Source organism: Engystomops pustulosus, chromosome 7 (genome assembly GCF_040894005.1).
Source record: "Engystomops pustulosus chromosome 7, aEngPut4.maternal, whole genome shotgun sequence".
NCBI lineage: Eukaryota > Metazoa > Chordata > Amphibia > Anura > Leptodactylidae > Engystomops > Engystomops pustulosus.
In genome coordinates this window covers 122,427,219-122,453,083 of record NC_092417.1, presented here as the reverse complement: position 1 = coordinate 122,453,083, position 25,865 = coordinate 122,427,219, and the positions used below count along the sequence as shown (strand labels likewise).

Genomic DNA, 25,865 nt, shown 5'->3' with positions numbered 1-25,865 from the left:
TTGATGTCTTTGTAGGAGTACAAACTGCTGTTTGAAGGTGCAGGAAACAATCCCGGAGATAAAACGCTGGAAGACCGATTCTTCGAACACGAGGTATCAATATGTTGAAGAAGGCTATTTCTGTGTAGCCTTCCCTTCACAGCTGAATAAAAGCAGCAATGTCTATATTAAGACAGGTTTCAGATAGGTTTGGCAGGAATGGTACAACTTCTCTGGTTCTTCATTTGTCGCACAAAGAAAATGATGAGATCCAGATGAACATTTCTATCCTTCCAGCTCTTTCTGTTCAGCACTTGGCGCTCAGTCCTACTCTATTACATATGGTTTTGCACTATGAAATCTCACTGCTTTTTTGTTACCCTTGTCATGGTATAAAAAGATCCATCTGTTACTTTGCTGAGTGTGTGTTTTCTCAAGTCAAGTATCAGATGACTATTCTGATTATTTGGAAGTACTCTGTCTTTAGCACCTGCATTAAATCGAGGACAGGAACGTGCACAATGTTGGCAATAGTTTCAGTACTCAAGGAGTATATGTACTCATTACCCCATTTTCAATGTAATCTGTGTACTGCTACATTGTCTTGGAATGACTATTACACCTCTTTCCAGCTGGGTTTAATCACTTAAGGCACACTCGCAAGGTTTCTGTTTTATTTACCGATGAATGGTTCTGAATTGAAGTGGATTACTATGTAAACAGCCATAGAAGAATTAAGATCTGATTATTTTCAATATAATATTGTGTTTGACTCTGCTCACGTTCCCTTTAAGGGATGGACTGTGCTGGATACATGGCATAATGGCTTCCACCACCATATTATAGACCCCATACTCCACACCTTTTAAAAGGCATGCACTTGTGCATATTTACCATGCCTTTGGCTGGTTTGAATCTTTTTTTTTTTTTTTTTTTTTTCATTTTTGGTACTTCACGCAGCTGTGAAAATGTTAATACAGTTGCTTAAACTTCCAGAAATAAGGAAAATGCACCGTGTGACCACACCCTCGGTGTTAAACATGAAGGGAACCACTAGTTACCAGAACCCTAGATATGCCAAAAACCACAGTACAGCACAAATGCCACAATAGAAACCAAACAGTGCATTTTTACAATTACTAATACAAACCCCTGAGAAAACCATAGGTACAGTACTCAAACCAGACAATAATAATATTACTTAAAACATACCCCCCAGAACAGGACCTGCAAATCTGGACACCCCTCGAAGCAGGACTTACAATACTGGAACACTTTCTCATAGATCTAGGTACTGTGACTGTGGTAATCTTCTGATATTTGTTATTAGTTGCCTACTTCCTCAACATTCTAATTTCTGCTAATGAGCCAGAAGGGCCCTGGGGTGTTACCAAAGCCCCTCTGTGCAGTACCTTTACAGGTTGTTATAGTGCGCGACCATTTCAAATAGTGTGCTCAAACTTCAGAGCACTGACAGAGAACAGGGGAGTGTGAGATGGTGTAGCAGCCAGTGAACATACAGCAAAATACAACACCATATATAGACTCACTTGATGAATTCAGATAAAACAAAAATGGAATTGAACATAAAAAACCAAGTCAAGGACAAATTGTAATGATAAATTCCCCCCACAGAGTTTGGATCTATGAGTGTACCTGGTTTATCATGCTTGATTTTGATTGTAGATTTCCTTTTAAAGGGGTTTTCCCAAGAACACAAATTAGGCCCTAACTTGCTGATCAGTGGGGGTCTCAGTGATGTCTGCTGTCGGAGATCACCGAGCTCGGCGCTTGGCATTTTCAGTCAGCTCCATAGAGATTAATGTAACAGAACAGTCATGCGTGGCTGTCTGCGCCATTACACTTGACGGAGCGACAAGGGGTCGGAGGTACATGGGACCCCATCAGACTGCTAGTTTCATGATCTGTGGGGGTCTCATTATTGAGACCCCCACTGATCAGCAAGTTAGGCCCTATCCTGTGGGTAGGGCCTAACTTGTTTTCGTGGGAAAACCCCTTTAAGGCTCAATTTATTTTGATTCCTTAGATCCAGATGGCAAAGGTCCATCTTGCCAGAAGATGGCTTACCTTACAGATGTCATATGTATGTGTATGAAATTTGTCATATGTATGATATTTTTAACTATGCCACGGTAGAAAGTCGGAAGCTACAAATATTCATGTTCCCCAAAAAAAGTGTTTGCTTTTTTTTCTGGTTTTACACTTCATAGGATACAAGATTATATAATTTCCTCTTCTGTATACCACTGCTTAACAAAATTAACCCCTTGCCGCACCCTGACATAATTCCATGTAGGATGCGGGTAATTCCTGCACGTTTAATTTCATCATGGCGATTGCCTGGGCTCAGAAACGTGGTAGTAACTGCTGGGATTACGACTATAGAGATCCTGTCTGTTTAACCCAGACGTCTATAGTGCATCGGTGCGACACTCAGCTCCCTCCGTGCAGAGCATGGAGGTGCCGATCGTTGCCATGGCAACCATGAGGTCCGATAAGGGCTGCTTTCAGTGCTGATGTCGGCCTATGCAGAATGCATAGGCTGACTATGTAATATGCTGCAGTACATTAGCATCAAATGATCACTTGTTCATGTCCCACCCTGGGACAAAATAAAACAGTAAACAAAAGTGTAATTAAAAAAATTATTAAAAAAGAATAAAAGTCCCCTGAAGTCCCATCCCATGCAAGAAGCAAATAAAACATAAAAAAGTTAAAAAAAAAATCACCTTAAAAAACACCATATCACAACATTCATAACAACCCGTAAAATAAAATTGTCACTGAACCTGTACGGTGAACACCAAAAAACTGTAAAAAATTATGAAATTTTCACATCCTCATAAAAAACGCATAAAAGGTGATCAAAGAGTAACATTAAGTACAGCTTATCCTGCAAAAAGAGAAAGCTCTAAAACTCTGTAAACAAAAAAATATAAATGATATGCCCATTCTTACATGGCGATGCAAAAACAAGCAAATTTCTCACAAAATGAGTTCTATATTTTGCAAAACAAGTTAACCATGAAAAAAAGCCATATGAATGGGGTATCACCGTAATCGTGATGACCCATAGAATAAAGATAAAACATTTTTATGGTACGGTGAACATCCAGGAAAAAAATTCTAAAAACCATAAACAAGAATTAATGATTTTTGTAACCACCACCAAAAAGAGTTAATAAAAATCTGATTATTGGCTATTGAACCCCTCGTAAATTATGTACCTGAAAAATGGATCTCATCCACAAAAAAAATAATCCCCCATATGTCCAAATTACAAAAAAATGTTATAACCTGTAAAATGTAACAATGCAGATCTGCCCTGAATGGTGCCTTGTTCCGTTTTATGCCCGGCCGTGTGCCCATACAGCAGTATACCACCACATCCTCATAATCATAAAAAATTGGGTATTAAACTTTGTGGCGTTTAATACTTTGTGACGGTTTAATTTTTGGCCAAAATTAATATATTGTCTAAAAAAATCACAGCTTGTAAATTACACCTCCATTTTATTTTAACCCCTGTGAAGCATCTAAAGGGTTAACACACTTCTTGATTCTTCACAATGAGGGGTTTAGTTTCTAAAATGGCATAATTTATGGGCTTTTACTGCTATTTAGGTTTTGAAAGTCTCTTAAACCTGAGCAGGTGCCTCTAAATAAAGATTTTGGTGATTTTCATAAAAAATAGAAAAAATGCTTCCAAAATTCAGAACCTCCTAACAACCTTGAAAAGAGAGGGGATATATAAAAAGCCCAGGCTTTTGGGAAATGTTCGTTATAATGTCACCTGGGTGTTATGACTACTGTATATACTAGAGTATAAGCTGACCAGAGTATAAGCAGAGACCCCTAATTTTACCACAGGAAACTGGGAAAACCTATTGACTTGAGTATAAGCCGAGGGTGTAGTATACAGCCAGCCCCCATGTAGCATACAGCCAGCCAGCCCCCCGCAGTTTGCCAAACAGAAAAAAACGATAAAGTTAATACTCACCCTCTGGTGTCCCCAATGTTCGTTGTGGCTCCCAGCGGCTTCTTCTATCTTCTCTCGCCGGCAGAGTGTTGTCCATGCGATCTGCCGTCCGTCGCACACTATGATGCAACGCTGTCACAGCTGATGACGTCATCAGCGGCGACACCGCCGCATCTTAGTGTGCAACGGCCAGCAGATCACATGGACGTGAATCTGCCGGCTAGTGAAGATAGAAGAGGAGACACGGAGAGCCGCGATGGGGATCGGGAGCTGCAACGCACATCAGGGACACTGGAGGGTGAGTATTGTGAGTATTGTAAGTTGTTTTGTTTTTGTTTTTTTTAATTGACTTGTGTATAAGCCAAGGGGAGGTTTTTCAGCACATATTTTGTGCTGAAAAACTCTGCTTATACAGGAGTATATATGGTATATTCCTTAAAAGCAGAAAAATTTAAACTTTGAAAATGAATAATCTTTAAATTTTTAGTTTCATAACTAAACACAAAAGATATCATCAAAATGTTTCTATTACTTTGTTTTCCCGTCACACATTGTACGTCAATCTCAAAATCCCTTGGATATGTTAAAGCTTTACAAAAGTATAACCTGCTATAATGACAAAGTGCAAATTTAAAAAATCAGGCGTGGTCCTAAGGCCGTAAAATGGCTTGGACCAGAAGGGGTTAAATTTGATTGGTCAAAACTGTCAGTGAAATGTAAGAATTTACTTATTGAGAATGAGGCATTATAGATCTATGTATTTGCTTCCAAATAAACTACATGTGCCCTTGAACCTTTTTACCTTCATTTACACCATAAAATCTCCTCTGCTCCCCCTGAACAATATATTTGTAGAAGAACCATCCCTAAATGTTGTAAGTGTGTTATATCTTTCTCTAATTCCCCTCCCAATAAGATAAGTTGGCTGCTGTGAGTTTCTGAATGCTCTTTTTAATTCATGAGGGAGAGCAAAGAGCTGAAGAGGTGCCAGTACATCATCCATATGGCAGAGGATTTCAGGCTGTTTCTAATATAGAAGAAGGGTCATTAGTCTTTTCAAACTCCATTTCTGGAATTGAAGATTGCTTATTATTATGGGGGTCTGTCTTTGACATTATCTTTAAGTATTACTACAGTCATGGCCATAAGTTTTAAGAATGACAAATATTATATCTTCACATGATCTGTTACCCTCTGGTGTTTGTCAGATGTTTTTATCACATACAGAAATACAAGTGCAATCATATTATGAGTAACAAAAGCTTTTATTGACAGTTAGAATGAGTTAATGCAGCAAGTCAATGTTTGCAGTGTTGACCCTTCTCCTTCAGTTTGCAGTGTTGACCCTTCTCTGCAATTCTCCCTGGCATACTCTCAATCAACTTCTGGACCAAATCCTGACTGATAGCAGTCCATTCTTGCACGATCAATGCTTGCATTTTGTCACACTTTGTTGGTTTTTGTTTGTCCATCGGACTCTTGATGATTGACCACAAGTTCTCAATGGGATTAAGATTTGGGGAGTTTCCAAGCCATGGACCCAAAATCTCTGTTTTGTTCCCTGAGCCATTTAGTTATTACCTTTGCTTTATAGAATAGAATAGAATGCTTTATTGTCCCCATAGGGGAAATTGACTTTGTCACAACGACAGCAGCAACACCTCCATTCATGATCACAGATATACATATACAAACAGAATAAGATACAAAAATACTTTACATATAGATAATAACAGTTATTTAAAAAAGAATCAATAAAAAATATAAAAAGAAGAATAACACTGTGGTTACATATTAATTACTTGCCCATGTTAACTAATGCAATTGCCCTCGGTATAAAAGAATTTTTAAAACGATTCGTTCTACATTTCATGTGCAAAAACCGATCACTAAATGTGCTACGTTGACCCATCAGTGTGTTATGTAGTGGGTTTTTCTCATTACATACAATGGATTTAAATTTGGAGAGCATACGTGCACACAAGACTGACTCCCAATCCTATGTCTTAGTACCAACAATTGAGTTCACCTTCCTAATCAGTTTCTTAAATTTGTTCAGGTCAGTCGTGCGAGCATTATTTCCCCAACATACCACCGCATAAAATAAAACCCTTCCAATTACAGACTGGTAAAAGGACAGCAACATCCTACGGTCCACATCAAAGGACCTGAGTGATCTTAAAAAGTACAGTCTCCCGGACGCCTTTTTATACAATTTCTCTGAATTTATATGCCACAATAACTTATCATCCAGATAGACGCCCAGATACTTATAGTTTGTGACGCGTTCCACTGCGACACCCCTAATCTTTGTAGGCTCACCATCATTATCCCGTTCTTTTCGGAAACTGATTACCATTTCCTTGGTCTTAGATTCAATTCCAAACCATTTGTGTCGCACCACTCCGAGAACACATCAATGGTCGACCAGTATTCAGACCATGTATTTATGCACCCTATTATCGCAGTGTCATCCGAATACTTCTGCAAGAAGCACTGACTTCTATTTTTTTGAAAATCTGCGGTGTAGATGGTAAATAAACACGGGGCAAGAACAGTCCCCTGTGGGGCTCCAATGTTACTCACAACCACATCCGACACCGTGTTTCCAATTTTCACCTTCTGCGGTCTTAATATCAGATAATTAAAGATCCACTGAATTAGGCCAGAACCAACCCCCATTTTACCCAATTTCTGACATAAACGTTTCGGGATAATCCTATTAAAAGCACTCCCAAAGTCGAAGAACATTATCCTGTTCTCAGACCCTGGCTCGTCCAGATGCATGTATACCCTGTGGAGCAAATAAAGAATCGCATCCTCCACACCCAGACGTGGTTGGTATGCGAATTGTAAAGGGTCAAGATACGGTTCAACTACTTCAGCAAGATGTCTCAAAATAAACCGCTCAAAAACCTTCATAATTATTGGCGTTAACGCTATCGGGCGGTAATCATTTGGTTCTCTCGGAGCCCTGACCTTTTGGACCGGAATAATGCACGACGTCTTCCATAGCGACGGAACCACTGCAGCTGAAATACTACGATTAAACAGTTCACAGAAAACAGGGCCAAGTTCCCCAGAGCACATTCGAAGGATCTTCGCACTTATGTAGTCCGGACCTGTCGACTTCCTAACCTTTAATTTCTTTAGTTCACATATTACATCCTCTGCCAAAATTGAGAAACCAACATCATTATTGGCCATACTACCCAATATAACATCCTCCTCGTTAATGTCCCCATCCCAAGCAGTACATGGGTTCCCTTCCCCTGTACTAAACCGATTAAAGAAGGCGTTCAAGGCATTCGCATTATCTCTATCCCCTGAAAAACCATCCATCTTTGCTTGCATCCCCGTTATTAATTTCATACCCTTCCAGACCTCACTGACCTGGTTGGCAGCCAATTTGCCTTCCAGTTTCTCCTTATATCTATTTTTACATTCACGGATCATAACTTTAACCTCCTTCAATAATTCCCTATACAGGTCCCCATCCTTTACCTGGAATGCTTTATGTTTCCTCTTCAAAAGAACTTGAAGCTCTTTAGTAACCCATGGTTTAGAATTAGGGTATTATGGCAAGGTGCTCCATCATGCTGGAAAAGGCATTGTTGATCACCAAACTGCTCTTGGGTGGTTGGGAGAAGTTGCTCTTGGAGGACATTCTGGTATTCTTTATTCATGGATGTGTTTTTAGGCAAGACTTTGAGAGAGAAGATTCCCTTGGCTGAGAAGCAATCCAACACATGAATGGTTGCAGGATGCTTTACAGTTGGCATGAGACAAGACTGGTGGTATTGCTCACCTTGTCTTCTCCGAACAAGCTGTTTTCCAGATGTTCCAAACAATCGGAAAGGGGATTCATCAGAGAAAATAACTTCACCCCAGTCCTCAGCTGGTAGCCCGATCCCGAAGCTGAAACACTTTTAAGAGACGGTCCTGGCGCTTGCTGGTCCTTCTTGGGCGCCCTGGAACCTTTTTGGCAACAATGGAACCACTCTCCTTGTATTCCTTGATGATGTGATAGATCGTTGACTGAGGTGCAATGTTTCTAGCTGCGATACTCTTCCCTATTAGGCCAGTTTTACGCAGTACAATGATGACTGCACGTCGTTCTTTAGAGATAACCATGGTTAACAGAACAGTTGTGCAATGAAGTTGAAATGTGTTTTGGGGGAAAAAGTTCATTTTCTAGGCAAATATGGACTTTGCAATTAATTGCTGTTAAGCTGATCACTCTTTATAACATACTGGAAAACCTGATGCACTAGACTTTGTAAAAATTAACATTTGTATCATTCTCAAAACTTATGGCCATGACTGTACTACACTTCCCACACCTCTGAAAGTATTCAACAATTATACCAAACAAACTTTCCACCAATGTGGTTAGTGAGCAGATGCTTGATCACTGCTGTACTCAAATTAAGTCAACGTTGATGAGAAAAGAGGCTTGATGTGGTTGTGACTGCAGCTTAACTAAATTTTTATGGCTGTTGAGTGATGCATCAAAACCAATCAGTTTTCAGGAATTCCTGATTTTCATACTCAAAGAGGGGAATGCTTGCTCCAGTAAAGTGGACATCGAAGGCCAGACATCTGCTGTTAGTGGAGGATTTACTAGGGCAACACACTTTTCAATCTGTCACAGTGCAGAACAATATGTTGTCTTGGAGAATGTAATTTAGCATATTGCAGTCTCCGATATGTTACCTCCTTCTTTGATTTGAGAAAGTGGTTAGCAGACCCACATTGAGGATTGTTATTGTATAATTTAGGTAGACTTTAAAAATAAAGAACATGAATGTTGGCAGGAATGGTAACCTAATGTGTTTAGGTTCCCTATATTCTGCTCAAACTCAGCCCTTAAGAGAAGAGAAATAATAAGGCATGTTAAGGTTTTTATGCACCTTTTTCCTTATATATTGCTCAGGTATTTATATAAATAGAGACTAAAATAAATTTCCTCTATACACCTGTCTCATAGTAGAAATACTGTGACACCTGTGCAGAGCAGATTGTGGAGAGGGATATTTTGTGAGGTAGCAAGCCAAAGCCTCACCTGCTGGTTTGCATTTGTCCGCTGTTGTTCTCTGGTGACATCCTGCTGGACTGCAGCAGACTGTAAGAAAACCTTTACCACTTCCTCCATCTTTTAAGGACACCTTTGCATGTTGCTTGCATCCTCCACCACTTGTAGTAGATTGGTTAGGGATTGCCTTTGCTGGAGTCAGAAGTCACACGTCTGGCCAAAAGACTCCATAAAATATCTGGGAATGAAGCTCCCAGCAAACCCCGCTGACATTTATAAGCTAAACTTCCAGCCCCTTCTGACCTCATTTGAAAGTCAGCTAGTAAATCTTCAGATCCCATTCCTATCCTGGTTTGGAAGGAAGAACCTATTGCAAACTTATGTCATGCCAAGGATTACCTTTCTCCTTCAGGTTGCTCCGATCAAAGTCAAGGTGGCCTATTACACTACACTGCAAAGGCTTTTCACGAGATTCCTCTTGGATAGAGGTAAACCGTGCATAAACTATAATATCCTTTCCCAGAAGAAATCTGAGGGAGGGATTGATCTGCCAAACACACTACAGTACTATATGGCAGTTCAACTAAATAGATGGGCCAGACTCCTTTCCCCAATGTGTAAGAATCTGTATCTCGACATAGAAAGGTCACAACTCACGGTTACCAACCAGCTGCTATAGATAACACAAAAGCTAGAGAAGGCAAACATATTGGTTCAGGGCCCCATCGAGGTAATGCAAAAAATGCTACATGCAAGACCGCTACTCAATAACCTCTCTACTCTCACTCCATCGAATCTTATATTCAGAACCCTCATATTGGGACAGGTTAAGAGGACTCTCACCTGGACATATTGTGCTGCTATATAGGCCCACTATAGAAATTGTTGCACATATAAGTAGAGAATGTAAAATTTCAGATTTCCTACAGAAACACTCCATAAAGAAAGTAGTGACAGCTCTTAGGGATATCTTCTAGCCCAGTGATGGCGAACCTATGGCACGGGTGCCAGAGCTGGCATTCAGAGCCCTTTCTGTGGGCACTCAGGCCATTGACCCCAAGACAGAGCTCACCAAACAGGACCAAATTAACCAAATCTTCCTGCAGACCCAGACAATTTAGGAGATGCTGCTCTCAGCGCTACTTTAAAACGACACTTCATTGGCTGTTTGGAACTGAAGGAAATGTGAGAAGATGTTGATAGAACTACATTATTTTTGTAGGTAATCCTACTGGACCCTTCATTCTAACTGAATAGAGAGACCCTGGTACGAAGCTGCAATGATAGTCTGAATGTGCCCTCCTTCTTTCAACTATATTAGTGGCCTCAAGGGGCCGATACGATTGATAGATGTTGAAGAACAGGTAGCAATAAGTTACTGCTTAAAATGCAATGTTGACACTTCACGGTAAATATGTGGATTTTGGGTTTTGTAGTTTGGGCACTCGCTCACGAAAAGGTTCGCCATCACTGTTCTAGCCCCTCCAACCGATGAGTTGAATGAGATATGCCTATTAAAGGGAGGGTAGCTTTGATATAACGCACAATGACCTCTGACCCACATGAAGAAACCACAATACCTTACCTTACTTAAAAGTTATCGGAAGTAGAAACGAAAAGTATATTGGGAAATTCCATAGGGTTCTCCAGATGCATCAGAATTCAAGAGAATTTGTTTAAATTATTATCTAGATGGTCCAAAACGCCGAACCTCTTACATAAAGTTAACCCCGAAATCCTACCGACTTGTTGGAGGTGTGGACGGAAAGAAGGCTCTTATCTACATATCTGATGGGAGTGTCCGATCATAAAGCCCTCATGGGATAAAATATTGCAGGAAATAGAAAACATTTGTAGCATTTGCATTCCTAGAGATCAAGGTCTAATCCTTCTCTGGCGCCCGACAGAGCTGTTCCAACCAAAATGAAATAATCTACCAACACAGCTCCTAATGGCGGCTAGATTATTAATCTCCTGGTTTTGGAGGCAATACAGAGCTCCCTCACTGGTAGCTTGGAAGATCTGCCTGCCCACAGAGATTTTCCGTTTAGAGGAACTTGTGTCCTGGGCAAAAGGAGACAGAGAAAGATTCTTACAGATTTGGGATAAATGGAGGAATTATCAGAAGTTGACAAAAAGAGGATGAGAGAGTAATACTTGAAAATGAGTTGAAGGATGGATACCCCCTCCCCCCACTTCGTCTCCTCTTTCTCCCCTACAACCCGCCCCCCCACCCCCACCCCTTTCCCAGGAGGGCACAAGAATTTATAGAGTCATCTAGAGACCAGTTTTTGGAATTATAAACCTTTATTAAAAAACATGGATATATGGTGATTAATCATAAAGCAGCTAAAGGTTCAGTTTAAGATGGAGACGGCTCCAATCATAGACCATGATTGGGCGATACTCTGTAAAATAAGACTATAAAAGACTACGGATTCATATCGCACGACATAGGCTTATTTATGCCCTGAGCATGTACACGATAGGGACACCACCATTAGTCTAAATGCTACTTGGGAAACACAATGCTAAGCACAGATAGTATTCTCTATAGAAATTTCTGTACAAATAAATTTATATGTCAATAATCTGTACATGCAACTGTAGGGCTGCACCCTGAAACACCTATGTCTTTAAAAAGAAAAGAAACGTATGTATACTACCACTTGTGATGTATAGTCCTAAAATTACTATGGTTATGTTGTTACTTGTTCTCTCACGGAAAATTAATAAAGAAAGTTTCAAAACAAAAGTCACACGTCTTTTCCATCAATACCAGGCAAACAGCAGCAGGTAGGTATACACTTATTCAAGGTCAGGTTTATTGTAGAAGGTTACAAGAAAATATATAAAAGACATTAACAAAACAAAAATCCTTGCCAGTCCAGCACTGACTATGGTACAAATGGAAGGTGTTCAGCTTCCAACACGCGAAACGCCTTGAAATGAGAGCACGCATCCTCACTCCACCTGAGCACAACTAAACACAAACTGCACATGGTCCAGCTCCAATCCGCCAAGGCATAGTATTTGTTAAAATTCTTCTTTTATTGTCAGCATCTTAAAACATGGTCATATACATCTAAATTGTCCAACGCGTTTCAGACACTACATGTGTTCTTCATTATGCCTAACTTTAAACAGTAAAACATTCTATTTAAATTCAATTGCAAATAACATGTGAAGGCTACGTCACACCCACACAGGGGCGTGTACCCTAGTTCATCACGTCTTAACAACGTTGCCATGGTGATCCAATCATGTGGAAACAACACGGAAGGGGCAAAATCTTGATTTACCGAATGTCTGCTTTATGTTGACATGTTTTTTATTCATCCTCTCTTTGTAGAACTTTAGTTGTTTTTTTTTTTTTTTTCGCGTTTTCTTAAAAAATGCTAAATCATGGTTTTGAGGGACCTGCTCAGCTTTCAAATCACTTTGAGATGCCCAAATAATGGTAAAACCCCATAAATTACTGCATTATAGAAACTATACCCCTCAAATTTTTTTGGCTATTAGAATGTGTTTTTCAAAAAAAAGTACACATTTTCAGTGGATAAAATATCGTAACACTCCACAAAGTTTGATACCCAATTTCCCCCGACTACTCCAATACCCAAAGGGAGATTGCACCATTCAGAGCAGATTTGCATTATCTCTTTTAATGTCTATACAATCTTTATTTTTGGGGGGCAATTTGGACATGTAAGGGCTTACTTTCTTCAAGATTAAAAGCACTTTACAAGTGCTTAATACATGTTCAAGCAGTTTGCACATTCTTTTCAGTGCAAACGCTTTAATAAATGTTGGCCATTGTATCTTATGTGAATATATATTAACCCCTTAATGCCGAAGCCACTTTTCACCTTCCTGATACAGCCCATTTTTTTCACATCTGCCCTGTGTCACTATAAATGGTTATAACTTTGGTACGCTTTAACATATCCAAGTGATTTTGAAATTGTTTTCTCGTGACATTTTGTACTTCATGCTAGTTGAAAAATTTTGGTGGTATGTTGCATTTATTTATGAGAAAATCAGATATTTGAAAAATCCTTGATTTTCGAACTTCAAAATGTTCTACTTTTTCCAAACATAGTCATAACCGCAAAGAAACTAAATAACTAACATTCACCGAATGTCTACTTTATGCCTCCATAGTTTTTTATGCATACTGATCGCTTGTTCAAGCTCTTCTTCACCTTACACAGTATAATACAGATGTGTAATGTAACACACTGAGCATGCTGGATCCTTCTGGCAGGACCCGGCTTCCGGAAGAAGCTGTGCAACCCCGGGGCTGCGATCGGAGCAGTGGACCCCTTGGTATGCACTGCAGGGGGGATAGATTCGGATTAAACGCCCCTTACATGCCACGGTTGCGACATGCAACATGCGCCATGGTTGTGCGGGTGTTAGAGGCGGGTGTCGGCTATAATATACAGCCAATATCCACAACTTCTGGCGCCGGCTCCTTAACGGAAGCTTGACGTAATAGTACTGCAAAATGCGGGAACGCACCTCCTACCATGCAGTACTATTACGTCAAATGTTGGTAAGGGGTTAACATGACTGAAATAGCAGTATCTTAAGCTTATTTCATACATTGCATATACTGTAAAGCACAGAATAATAATGTAAATGAAATTCAAAAAAGAACACTGATGAAAATGAGAGAACACTTTCAGGTATTTGCAAGCTATTGGAATTAATTCAGCACCTGATGCTAATTTCCTTTATCTGACAAACCTTACTTAACTGGCAGCCTAACATTTTAGTTTTCACTGACATTGCTGAAATGGCGTGCCATTCCAAAGTCACTGAATCCCTCCGGCAGCAGGTTTTCCAGATGAAAAGCAAGAGAATTTGGTTGTTCCAAGTCTGTTATATCTAAAATATAGCATTTTTTAACATCACAAACTCCTTCAAGTTCCCCCAAAAAGGCTGGTCACACTAGGAAGACAAAAGCAAGACGGCAGAGGACAGCACGATGCAGAGAATCTCCATGGGTCGTTGTTTCAACACTGCAGCTGGAATTGCTTACCAGTTTATTACTGTATAGCTAAGGATCTGTCTCATCATACAGTGTCTTGAAGTTTAAGAGCATTTGGACTGAAAGCCCACTCTGCAGTGACCAAATCTCTCATTAGCAGAAATAAAATAAAAAGGCTGTAAAGTAGCCTGTAAACTGGGGAGAAGTGGTCCATAGTTCATTTTAGTGATGAAAGCAAGTTTTTCCATGACATCCCCCATGACATTACCCCTTGACCTCTACAGGGGCAGGAAGAAGAGAGGTGAAATGTCCCTCCCCCTGCATCCCTCTCCAGTGTTCTTCCTGTCACTACACAGGTCAGGAGGAAGAGAGGGGGATGGGAGTGTAAGGAGCGGTGCCATAGAGGCGCGGTAACTGATAATAAGTCCTCCCCTCTCTGAGCCTCGATCAGTACACTTCCTGGCTACCACATGGAGAGGTATATGGTGCCAACCCTGCGGTCCCTCGGCAATCTACGGCGATACAATGTGTTCCAGCTCCAGCAGGGGGAAGCATCATGACTTCCACAGTCCACAGATGACTTCTGGCTCATCTCACCGGAAATGTCAGCCTTCAGCTAATAGTGTTTGGGAGTTCAAGGTAAGTTTAAAAAGTCAGGAAGTGTCTGCTAGAGGTATTTACTTCTACCTAGACTGTCACAGGATATCTGATTTATTTGTTTTGTACAGCGCTAACAGGTCACTTACAGCTCACCCTCCTCTCTTGTCTCCATGTAATTAAGTGGTGGAGGCAAGAATGGACTTCTGTGAGTCCTGTTAGGGTTCGGGGGAGGCGTGAGGGGGGCTCTGAATCCCATACAACCCCTTCTTCTATACTATAGTTCTTCTTGATCTTAGGAAAGAAAGGATGATCAGTCTAAGCCCAAGATTCCATAATCCCAGAGATGTAACATGTGCTTTACCTGCTAGCTGTCTCTAAGAAAAAAAACTGTGTGCAAGTATTGTGTTGATAATATTATGCGTGAAGAAACATCCTTCATAGATGAGCTAAGATCTATGTTCCAGTACGAAGTAAAAAACACAGTTGCATCCCTCTTTCCAAAAGGACCACTTCTTAAAAAAATTCAAAGCCCCTGAGCCTTTCAAGTCTCGAATCAAGATGTTACTTTCTGTTTCTACCAAGAGGGTGAGGAGGAACAAGTTCTAGAAATCCAGGAGAAAAAGTCTGAATCTAGATCTCTGTTCTCTCTAGAAGACTTAGACACATTACTAAAGGCAGTTAGAGAGACTCTATATTGAAGTTCCTGTGGAAACAAAATGTGTGCAGGATGAGCTCTTTGGTTGTCTAAAAGCAAAGAAATAGAGAGTCTTTCCAGTCAATAGTTTGCTGGAGGACCTTATTCGTAAAGAGTGGAAAGAGCCAGAAAAGAGACTCTCGGTAGCCAAAGACTGTGAAAAAGAAAAATCAAAGATTTGGGATTCGATTCCAAAAGTTCAGGTCACCAAGGTAGTCAAGAAGACTGACCTCCCTTTCGAGGACGCAACTTGACTTAAAGGACACCTGTCAACAGGTCTCTGTCACTTTTTCTGTCACCACTACCTGTTGGAGCAGCTCACAAGGATCCCATCCCAGCCTTTATCTAGACAATTCATACATTTAATCATTATAAAATCATCACTTTCATTGCAGATGCCTCTGGTGAATGAGTCAGGTTTTCGGCTAAAGTAGGAGCTCTTTCCAACGTACCCCGTAGAGCCCTTTGGCTCAAACAATGGTCAGGGGATTTCAGATCGAGGTCAAACCTATGTGGCATACCCTTCATCTGTGAATTCCTATTTGGTCTGGAGCTAGACACTATCTTGGAGAAAGCAGCAGACAAAAAGAAGGGTTTCCCAGAACCAGAAAGAAAGAAAACCCTCCTTTCATAATTCCTGGGAAAAATTTCCATCTTGCCGAGGTGAAGGCAAACTAGAACGGTGGAGTTACCCCAAAGAGTAAACAGCCCGACCCTATCAAGAAACAATTACGCCAGGGTGGGGGTAAAACTAGTTCTTTTCTACTTCCAGTGGAACCAAAACATAAAGAATGCATGGATTCTAGGTGTAGTGGAGGAAGGTTACAAGGTTGAGCTAAACTCACTGCCTCCTCAAACATTTGTAGCAACAAGAGTCTCTTCTCCACAACTTCATCATCTCATGTGGGAAGAAGTACAATCTCTACTGACCAAGGATGGTTATATCTCCTGTACCATCCCATCAAGTGAGGAAAGGGTTCTACTCCCTCCTCTTTTTACTCCAGAAACCGAACTGATCCTACAGGATGATTATAAACCTAAAAAAACCTGAACAGACACTTCAAATACAAAAAGTTCAAGATAAAGTCTCTACAACACCTTTTATTCTGCAGAGCGCAGTCCTTTGCACCATACACTTCAAAGATACGTATTACCACGTCCCAATCCACCCCAACTCTCAAAAATACAGAGATTCGCAGTCTTACCTCCAGATCTCCTCAGCGCTCAGGCTATTTAAAAAGGTAATGGCAGAGGTAGTAGCTATTCCAAGACTGAAGGATATTCTATTATTTCCTTAATTGGATGTCCTTCTACTAGTAGCTAGCTCAGAAAAAAGCTGATATCTCAGAGAGATACAACTATAGAAGTCATAGAACAACTGGGTTGGATAATAAATTACAAAAAATCAAACATTCAACCCAGCACCATATTAAAATTCCTGGGTATTCTACTGGAATCAGTGCATCAATGCTCACTGCACCCAGAAGAAAAAGTTCTAAACCTCATGACCCAGGTAACAAATTTTCAACGCAAATACTTTTCAGTCAGAGAAGCCATGAAACTTCTAGGACTTCTCACAGCCTGTATAGCCTGTGTTCCTTGGTCCCAGAACCACACAAGGGATCTACAGAACTGGATCCTTCTATCTTAGAACAGAGATCTAAAACTGCTGGAAAAGAAAATAAAGATTCCCCTTTATGTGAAGAAATCTCTGAACTGGTGGAATGCAGTGGAGAATTTAGCCAAAGGCTTAAATGGAACAATTGGCCAATAACAACCATCTTGACAGATGCGAGCAAGACGGGTTGGGGAGCAAAAATACCAGAGAAGCTGGTTCAAGGCCAATAGTCCCAAGCAGAAAAAGACAGATCCTCAAACTACAAGGAGTTAAAGGCAGTCTGGGAAACCTTAAAGATGTTCTCAAACCAACTACAGGACCAAAACCTCAAGATAATACGACCATGGTGGTCTATCTCAGATGTCAAGGGGGTACATGCTCTCCAACCCTTCTCAATCTTTCAAAAAAGATTCAAAATGGGAAACCCCTCTATTAGACTTATTCGCCACCAGGGAGAACAGGAAAGTGGACCACTATTTTTCTCTACAGAAGAACAGTCTGGACTATCTTCTAGATGCCTTCAGTCACAGTTGGCAAGTAAAGCTGGCTTATGCCTTCCCTACATTTCCATTAATCTCAAGCACAGTACAAAAGATCAGACAAGAAAATCTCAAGATCATTCTAATAGTGCCCCTCTGGCCAAGAAAGAGCTGGTTTCCAGCACTGAAAAGCATGGCATTGGATGGTCCAATTCTTCTTCCTTGGAAGAGAGATCTCCTGTATCAAGGGGTGGTATATCATCCCAGCCAAGAAACATTCCAGCTACCAGCATGGATACTGAAACAGATGCTAAGAGCTAAAGGTCTCTCAGACAAAGTTATTACCACGTTACAGGCAAGTAAGAAGCCCGTGACCTCTGCTATCTACTTAAAAATTTGGAAAAGATTTTCTTCCTTTTGCCATCCTGAAATTCCTAATCTATCTTCTAACATACAGCAGATCCTGGAATTTCTGCAAGCAGGTCTATACAAAGGCCTAAAGACCAGCACATTAAAAGTTCATGTCTCAGCCTTCAGTGACATCTCTTTGGCTGAACAAAACGTTCCCATCAAAACACCCTCATGGGAATTATCGATGGTCTTGAATGGTCTTGTGCAAAACCCCTTCGAACTCAAGTGTTAGGAATATTACATTAAAAATTGCCTTCCTTGTTGCTGTAACAACAGCTAGGAGATTAGGTGAAATTCAAGCACTTTGTATAAATGAACATTGTCTCAAAATTTCTGATGACAGGATCTCTCTAATGCTTGTTAATACAAGTTTTGGTCCCAACAATAATAATAATAATTCTTTATTTATATAGCTCCTACAAATTACGCAGCACTGCACAATGCATGTCAAATTGTTCCCTGTCCCCATGGGGCTCACAATCTAAACAACCTACCAGTATGTTTTGGTGTGTGGGAGGAAACCCACGCAAACACGGAGAGAACATACAAACTCTTTACAGTTGTTGGCATGGGTGGGACTCGTACCTAGGACACCAGCGCTGCAAGGCAGAAGTGCTACCCACTCAGCCACCATGCTGCCCTTAGACTACAGACTTTCATTGTAGTCAGGAAATTATGCTCACCTCCTTTTGCTAGAATCCAAAGACTCCAAGGGAAACCAACTGCAATACCCTAGATGTGAGGAGGGTAGTACTACATTATAGTACTATAATCAACAGATAGTTGAAAAAAAGATTCAAACCTGTTTCAGGTGAGTCTAATTCTCGCTATTTTATTTGGATCGAATGGGAAACATTGGCCCAAATATATCAAAAGTGGTGCAAATTGCCTTTGTGCAGTAAAATATCACTCACTCATGTGCAGGTAAATATGGCCTGACAGAAAACTGTGGCAAGCACTATAATATATCTAGGCCATTATGTTTGTTGAGTGTTTGATTGTACAACTATATGGCAGAGTGTTTAACAGAACCTTCTTCAAGAACTTGGGATTCCTTCCTTGCCTTCATCACTCAGCAATTTCATGCAGGACGCGTTGGCAGGGGCATTGCCTGTCACACAGCAAAACGGGTAAAGCAGATTCTTGAAACCAAAAACATTGAAACAAGAAATGGCCAGCCCAGAATTTTGATCTAAACCCCATATAAAACCTCTGGAAAATCCTAGAAGACAAAGTTATGTTAAAAAAAAAAAACACTCTGGAAGAGACTGGTAGAAGAATGGACCAAAATCTCACCAGAGCAGTGTGAGAGACTACTGATATGCTGTGGTCACAGAAGTGTTGAAGTCATTCAAAGCAAAGTCCTGTAGACTTCATACTGATAGGTGACTGTTGTAACCTTCAGAATATGTAATTCTTATCTTTATCCGTGCTACACTCATTGCTATTCTCTAATTATGTTTTATGTTTGTTTTGCAAATTAAAGGTTTTATGTTGATTTTTCCTTTTGGTCATTTGTAACATTATTCTAGTGGCATGGTATACCACTTACAAAAAAAATCCTTTAGATGTTGATAACATTGTTTCTGAATCAAGTATTATACATTAAATACAAGTAGTTACTGTTTTTTGCAGGTTCTGGGAAGAGTCCCAATTGTTATAAATATATTATGCCCACATCATTACTTTCACAAATTCCCATCCCACATGTATTTTCTTTCTGTGTGTCTTGTCTGTGTCATATAGATGTGTATTATATTGTTTTTACTATTTGAAGGAAATATACCATCAAAATCAAGTAGGATAAACCAGGAAAACTTACTCATGAAACTGTTAAACTGCTGCACGGATAGGCTCTGGTAACATCCCCTAGTTTCAGGCTTAGCATAATTACCATCTGGCTCAATATTCTATATCCCGAGTTAAAGTGCCTAAATTTGTTCAGTGGACATCTAGGGGTATTACTGCTTTGGCTCATATTTTGGAAGAGGCCACTATAAAGTAATTTGATCAATTGCGGGAGGAGTTTTTCATGCCTCACTGTCAGTTCATTCAGATACAACACACAATATCTTCTTAGAACCGGGTTAGCCCCTAATAATGTGGTTTGATAAATTTTATCATCTGGTGATATGAAATTACAAATTAAATGTGAAGCGAGTGAAAAGAAAAAGAACTTCCTACCCCATCTACATTATGAGTCGTATTAAGGAATCTTTACATCAAGCAATGAATGAAGCATTTCAGTTACATACCAGAGAGCTACTTTATGAATTTGATCCAGTGCCAATTTCCTTATGCACAATAGAATAACACTATTTTAAGCCAAAGGGCAAGTTTACTTGCCAAGTTTTTAGTGGCTTTGACCGGTTTTTGCTAGTATGTTGATATTGTGTCTTTCCATTTAATTAAAAGAAAGAGTTCAATCTCTGTGTATAAAACATTTACAGGTTGATAAGGTCTTGGGAGTCCATGCCAGATTTCAGTATAATTAAACTATTCAGCTTTATGAGCTGAAAAACAAGACTGTCATGCATGTTTTGTATCAACTTTACATAGATGCCTTGGGTAATGCGATTTAAAGATAACACAGCAATGCCGTAGTTAAGAGAGCAGTGGGGAAAATAAGTATTCTATACACTGCCTCGCTGGTTCACTCCAACAGTAAGAAACAGATTCTAAAAAAACAAATAACATGCACGTTTCTTAAATAATTATTTTAGATTTTATTGCGTTAAATAAGTATTTGATACAAAAAAACTGAACTGACCTATGGCACTGAAACCTTTGTTTGCAATTCCAGAGGTCAGAAGTTTGCAGACCCTGCAGCAAGGTTTTTGGCCTATTCCACTACATAGATCTTTTCAGGTTTCAGGACTGCCACTGAGCATCAATGAGTTTCAATTTCCTCCAAAGATTTTTGAGCGGGTTCAGGTCTGGAGTCTGGCAAGGCCACTCCGAGACATTGAAATGCTTCTTACATAACCACTCCTTCGTTGTCATCTGCTCTTACTGAAGGAAGAGCATTGTTGGACAAAATATTGCAATACATGGCCCAGTCCACCCTATGCTTCACTGTTGGATTGGAGTTAATTGTAAAAAGTTATATTTTGTGTGTGTTACTAATGGTAATCTTTGAGACTATGGTCCAGAAAGCTTCATGTCATTGACCAGGTACTCCCATGTAGTTCTTTGCTAAATGCTTACCTTCCCTCACTGGACATGGAGCTTCTGATTGAGGAAGGTTGACAGTCCTCTTGTGTTGCACCAACAGTTGTTACCTTTTCACCCAGCTGCTTGCTTATCAGGTCTAAAATTTTTGTCCCTGTTGTCCTTAGACAGGTCTTTGGTCTTGGCCATCATAAAGGAGCGTGATTGTTTTGGATAGATGTCAGAAAGTTCAAACAGGTGCAGTTAATAAGGATAATGGTTCAGAGTAGGAGGAGCTTATTAGAGAGGTCTGATGGCGCCAAAGTTCTTGCTGCGTGGTAGGGGATTTTTATTTCATGCAATAAAATGCAAATTCATTATTTTTATTTTTTTTTATTTTTTTTTAGATTCTGTATCAAATACTTATATTCCCCCATTGTAGCTAAGGCAGTGGTGGTAAACCTATGGTATGGGTTTAGACATTCTTTTACTTGATTGCTGTCTAGTCATATGTTAGCTTAAACAGGAGTTGCGCTTCAATACCTTGGCATAGCCACTACATAAAATACAGAGCCTTTCTGCTTCCGTCTCCCTACAGTGTGTAGGGAGGACGTTACCTGGAATTGCTCATCAGGCTGGTGTGGTGTCATTTTAGAGTGTCAGCTCTGCTGCATGTCTGTTGAAGTTAGAACTCTGTGCATCATTTGAATATATGATGCAAGAAGTTCCATGCCCAGCAGCATTGTTAGTCCATGACACTGGACTTTTCACATTCTGCCCTTAATTTAAGGTAAAGGCAGGGCTAAATAGCCAACGACATTTGTTAAGAGCTAGCCTTGTGTTTTATTGATCAATAACACAAATGTAGCTTGTGCCAACGGCCAAATGAGGGTGAGCACAGAGACCCAGTTTGAACATTACATAGTGCTGCTTGTGTGCTACTATGTGATCAGCTACACCTACTATTCAAAACCTCTGATGACCCTTTGATATTTACCATTGATGTAGAAATGTGTCAGTCCACTGATACAGACCAATGATATTTAGCTTGTCAAGTCACAGAGGAGCAGTTTTACTCTATTGTAAACATTGAAGTATACTTATAACCTGTTCTATTCATTTTTGCAATAAAAAAATTGCTTCAAAGGTTTGGTTACCCTTAAATAACTTTTTAATTTTTCTTTCCAATTTCAGGTGAAGTTGAATAAATTGGCCTTTTTGAACCAGTTCCACTTTGGTGTGTTTTATGCCTTTGTGAAGCTAAAGGAGCAGGAATGCCGGAACATTGTGTGGATTGCAGAGTGCATCGCCCAGAGACACCGGGCCAAGATTGATAACTACATTCCTATCTTCTAAAGACATTTCCTGCACACCTCTTCTCCTACTGGTCCTTCTGCAGACTCTTTCTCTGCCTTACTGTCTGAACCAGTCCATGGAGAGGGTGTGACATAACATTTTAAGATTCAGCAAAGTTTATTTTACTGATCAGCAGCTGGTTTTGCTATATTTATGGCAGATACTGTAACTACTGAGGGTTTTATTTAATTCCTAAACAGCCATCAAGGCCTGCCTTCCCTCGGGCTGTGACAGAATTAAAGATCAGTGAAACATTTCGAAACCCCCCTTATGAAAAGTTGTAGATGTGAGTGTGTGTTCCAAGATGCTATGGGTGCTGTATCAATGTCTTGGTTAACTTCTATTATCAAAATTTACATTGTCATTTCCCTCCAACCTTGGTTTGTTGTGACTCTCAAGAAGTTTTTGTATCTGCTCCTTCTTTTTTGGCTCATACAACACTTACTGATAAGCAGTGAAGTGATGAGAGCTGATCTAGATGTACACAGTGAATCTCAAGCTTGTCAAGGTATGGCATATTAGCATTGTAAAGACTTGCAAGTTGTGAGTGGTGACAGAGCTGGTCTTCAGTGTGATGCAGCATGTTATTATTGTAGTCCTTGTAGAATAGGACTATATGTGTAGTATTGTATTATGTTGTACCACTATCACTGTATTAGAATAGGTGTTTACAATAATAAAAATGTCACTCAACCAGCTATATAAACTATGACATCTATAACAGATTATTTTTACTTTATTTTTCTTTGCTTTACTTTTTACTTTTCGGTAAACCAAAAACCGTATAATCGTTCCAAAGTAAGCATGTGTATCACAAAAATATGGGGGACCAAATGTTGTACATGCTTGCTCGTTTTACTGAACCTGTACTCAGTCATTGTACAGCTGTATGGAACGTGTGCAGTATCATTTTTGGCTGTCAGAAGGTTCCTCGGTATGTTTCTACCACTGTGCATAGGAATAGAGCCTGTACTGGATAAATTAATAGAGATGTCCATAAGAAATAGCGGGAGGATTGATACCTTGTCGAGGCAGCATAATGGCCAAGGAGTGTGAGTTTTTCTTCTTTAAAAACCTATTTTTGCTCTCCTTGACCCTAAGCTCTTTCTACATGAATTCATGATGAAACCCATTTGATTTGTATTACTAGTGGCTTAATGGATGGTTCTGTAGTCTGTGCCATCTCCACCTGGTAATTGACCCTGAAATCTGAACCACAATGTACTTGATGACCTGAGTGAAGTTGGCCTCCCATCTTGTTCAAATCTAACAAAATTGGTGTCAACAATTGTGCTGGTTTGTGCAGCAGAAATTTTCGTTTGTGCAACTATCGTTTTTAAAATATCAATAAAAGTTTCCAGAGGTCAACCATCCCCCCCACATTACCCAAATAAAACAAAACTGGTGCCAATAAATTCTGCTACGTTTGTGCTGGTTTGTACTGGTTTGTACTTCTCACATTTTTGTTTGTACTGCTTATGTTGTGAAGATATTAACTAAAGTGGTGTCAAACAGTTGTGCAGCAAAAACATTTTTTGTGCTGCTATTGTTTTTAATGTGTTGATCATTTTTTCCAGAGGTCATCACAGTTCATTCATTCCAAAGTACAATGTGTTTGCTAGCTCCCTCTGACGATCAAACCAGAGATGTGTCACTAGCAGTTTATCCTAAACTCCTTAACTTATGTAAACCCCTAATCATACATTAAAAGCTTGACACCACTTTTGTTTGATTCGGTTAATGTGGGTAGGGCTGGCTAACCTTTTGAACTTTACAATTTAGTCAATATCTTCAAAACAAGAGGAGCACAAACAAAAAATTGAGCAGCACAAACATAGCAGAATTGATTGGCACCAGTTTTGTTTGATTTGTGTAATGTGGGGGTGGCTGGTTGACCTCTAATGACCTCTGGAAACTTTTATTAATATCCTAAAAACGATAGCGGCACAAATGAAAATTTCTGCTGCACAAACGTTTGACACTAATTTTTTTAGATTTTAAAAGGGTGGGGTGGCCAACTTGATGTTTAGGCTTTGCTGAACTTCTAGTCTTTTTAAAATGACACCTGCTGAAAATGGAGGTTAAATATTTATTTGTGGCCACAAATCTAATCCAAAGTTCGTTAGAAATATGTAAACTAGATGGTAGGAGAGAGCTGTGAAGTAGGCATAGGCTAAAAATGTCAATCATGGCTAATGGGGTGGCAATCACGGTGAAGAATCAGAAGCTTGTGACTGACTATAAGCAAAGCTGATCTGCCCCCTGTGCCCTAGAATACTGCTTTTTAATCCTATTTAAAGGATGCTTCCAACAAATTTTTCAAAGATTAATTTTTGTAATGTGATCATGATGAACTAACTGTAATACACCTTACACTGAGCATTATATTAAAATTATTATTTATCTGTATTTGGCAAATCCATGTGTTTATGTCAATGTGGCTTGCTTAATAAATAGTGTTGCAAAAGAATTCAAGAAGAAAATGTTGTTTTATATACGGGTATAATCATAAAATATTAAACCCGTTTATTACATGACTCTTACCATAGCCAATAATGCTTGTTTTATTAAGCACTGGCTCCATCCAGTTTCTTTTTGTTTCATTGCCCATCTGGTGTTCTTTTTTTATTAAGTACTATTCTTGAATTTTCTTGCAGCATGTAGTCATGATCTCATTTGGCCTTTTATCAACTCCTATTTCCATGCTGGAGACCTGGTGACATTTTTAAACTCCCAATATTACAGTGTTAAGGAGTAGATCTTTCCAAGAATTGTATGATTCCTTCCTGCTGTGCAATGAACTTCTTTTACAGTTCCCTTTATATTAGTGAATGGATGATCTCTAAGATTACATCAATATATAAATAATTATATATCTATATGTATATGGTAATAAAGGGTTTACCTTGATGTCTAATTAGTGTTATTTTTGTCTTCTTCCTACTTTTTATACGCTTCTGCTAATCCTGACCACTTATCTTCTATATTTCATTCCCTCTTTAATCTCGTTAGGACGGATTCTCTCAAAATAATCATCCGATAACATCTTTTGTAATTGTTAGGCAGATTACTCTTGGGAACCAGTCTTCAATTGATGCAATTTATAGTAATAAAAGTAAAATTAACATTTATTTCCTTTTACATGTTTGCTTCCAGGGTTATAGCTTTGTTTTCAACTTTGTTTAGCAAGCCTATAGATTATAAATGAGTGGCAGTGTGTGGATCCCACCTGTCTAGCAGTGGATAGAATGTTACTTTAAAGGAAATCTATCCTGTATTTTCACTCTTGGCGCTCTACCAACATTGTAGCCATATCTTCAACTAGATATTCTCTGAGCTCCTTGGTTTATAAAATATAAACAGAAGTGCTTTGCGGGTGTTGCCAGAGCCATTCTGTGCTCCAGCTAAACTGGCTAATTCACAACTCCCTCAGCACTTGCATGAGATCACTGCAGCAGAGCAGAGGGAGAAGAATTGTGCAAATAACTTGAAATAACAGCTAGGATATTAAAGCAGGTTGTGTCTACCTATTTTTATATCAATACCA

General features: G+C 39.6%; 1 protein-coding gene across 1 annotated transcript in view; it reads left to right on the top strand.

The window, feature by feature from the left end:
* Positions 1–25,235, top strand: part of ATP6V0D1 (ATPase H+ transporting V0 subunit d1) — a 105,348-nt gene extending 80,113 nt beyond the window's left edge. Inside the window, exons 7-8 of the mRNA XM_072117720.1 lie at positions 16–93; positions 22,157–25,235. Coding sequence (XP_071973821.1) covers positions 16–93; positions 22,157–22,318 — 240 coding nt within the window. The 3' untranslated portion in view covers positions 22,319–25,235. The remainder of the gene's footprint in view (positions 1–15; positions 94–22,156) is intronic.
* The last annotated feature ends 630 nt before the right edge of the window (positions 25,236–25,865 follow it).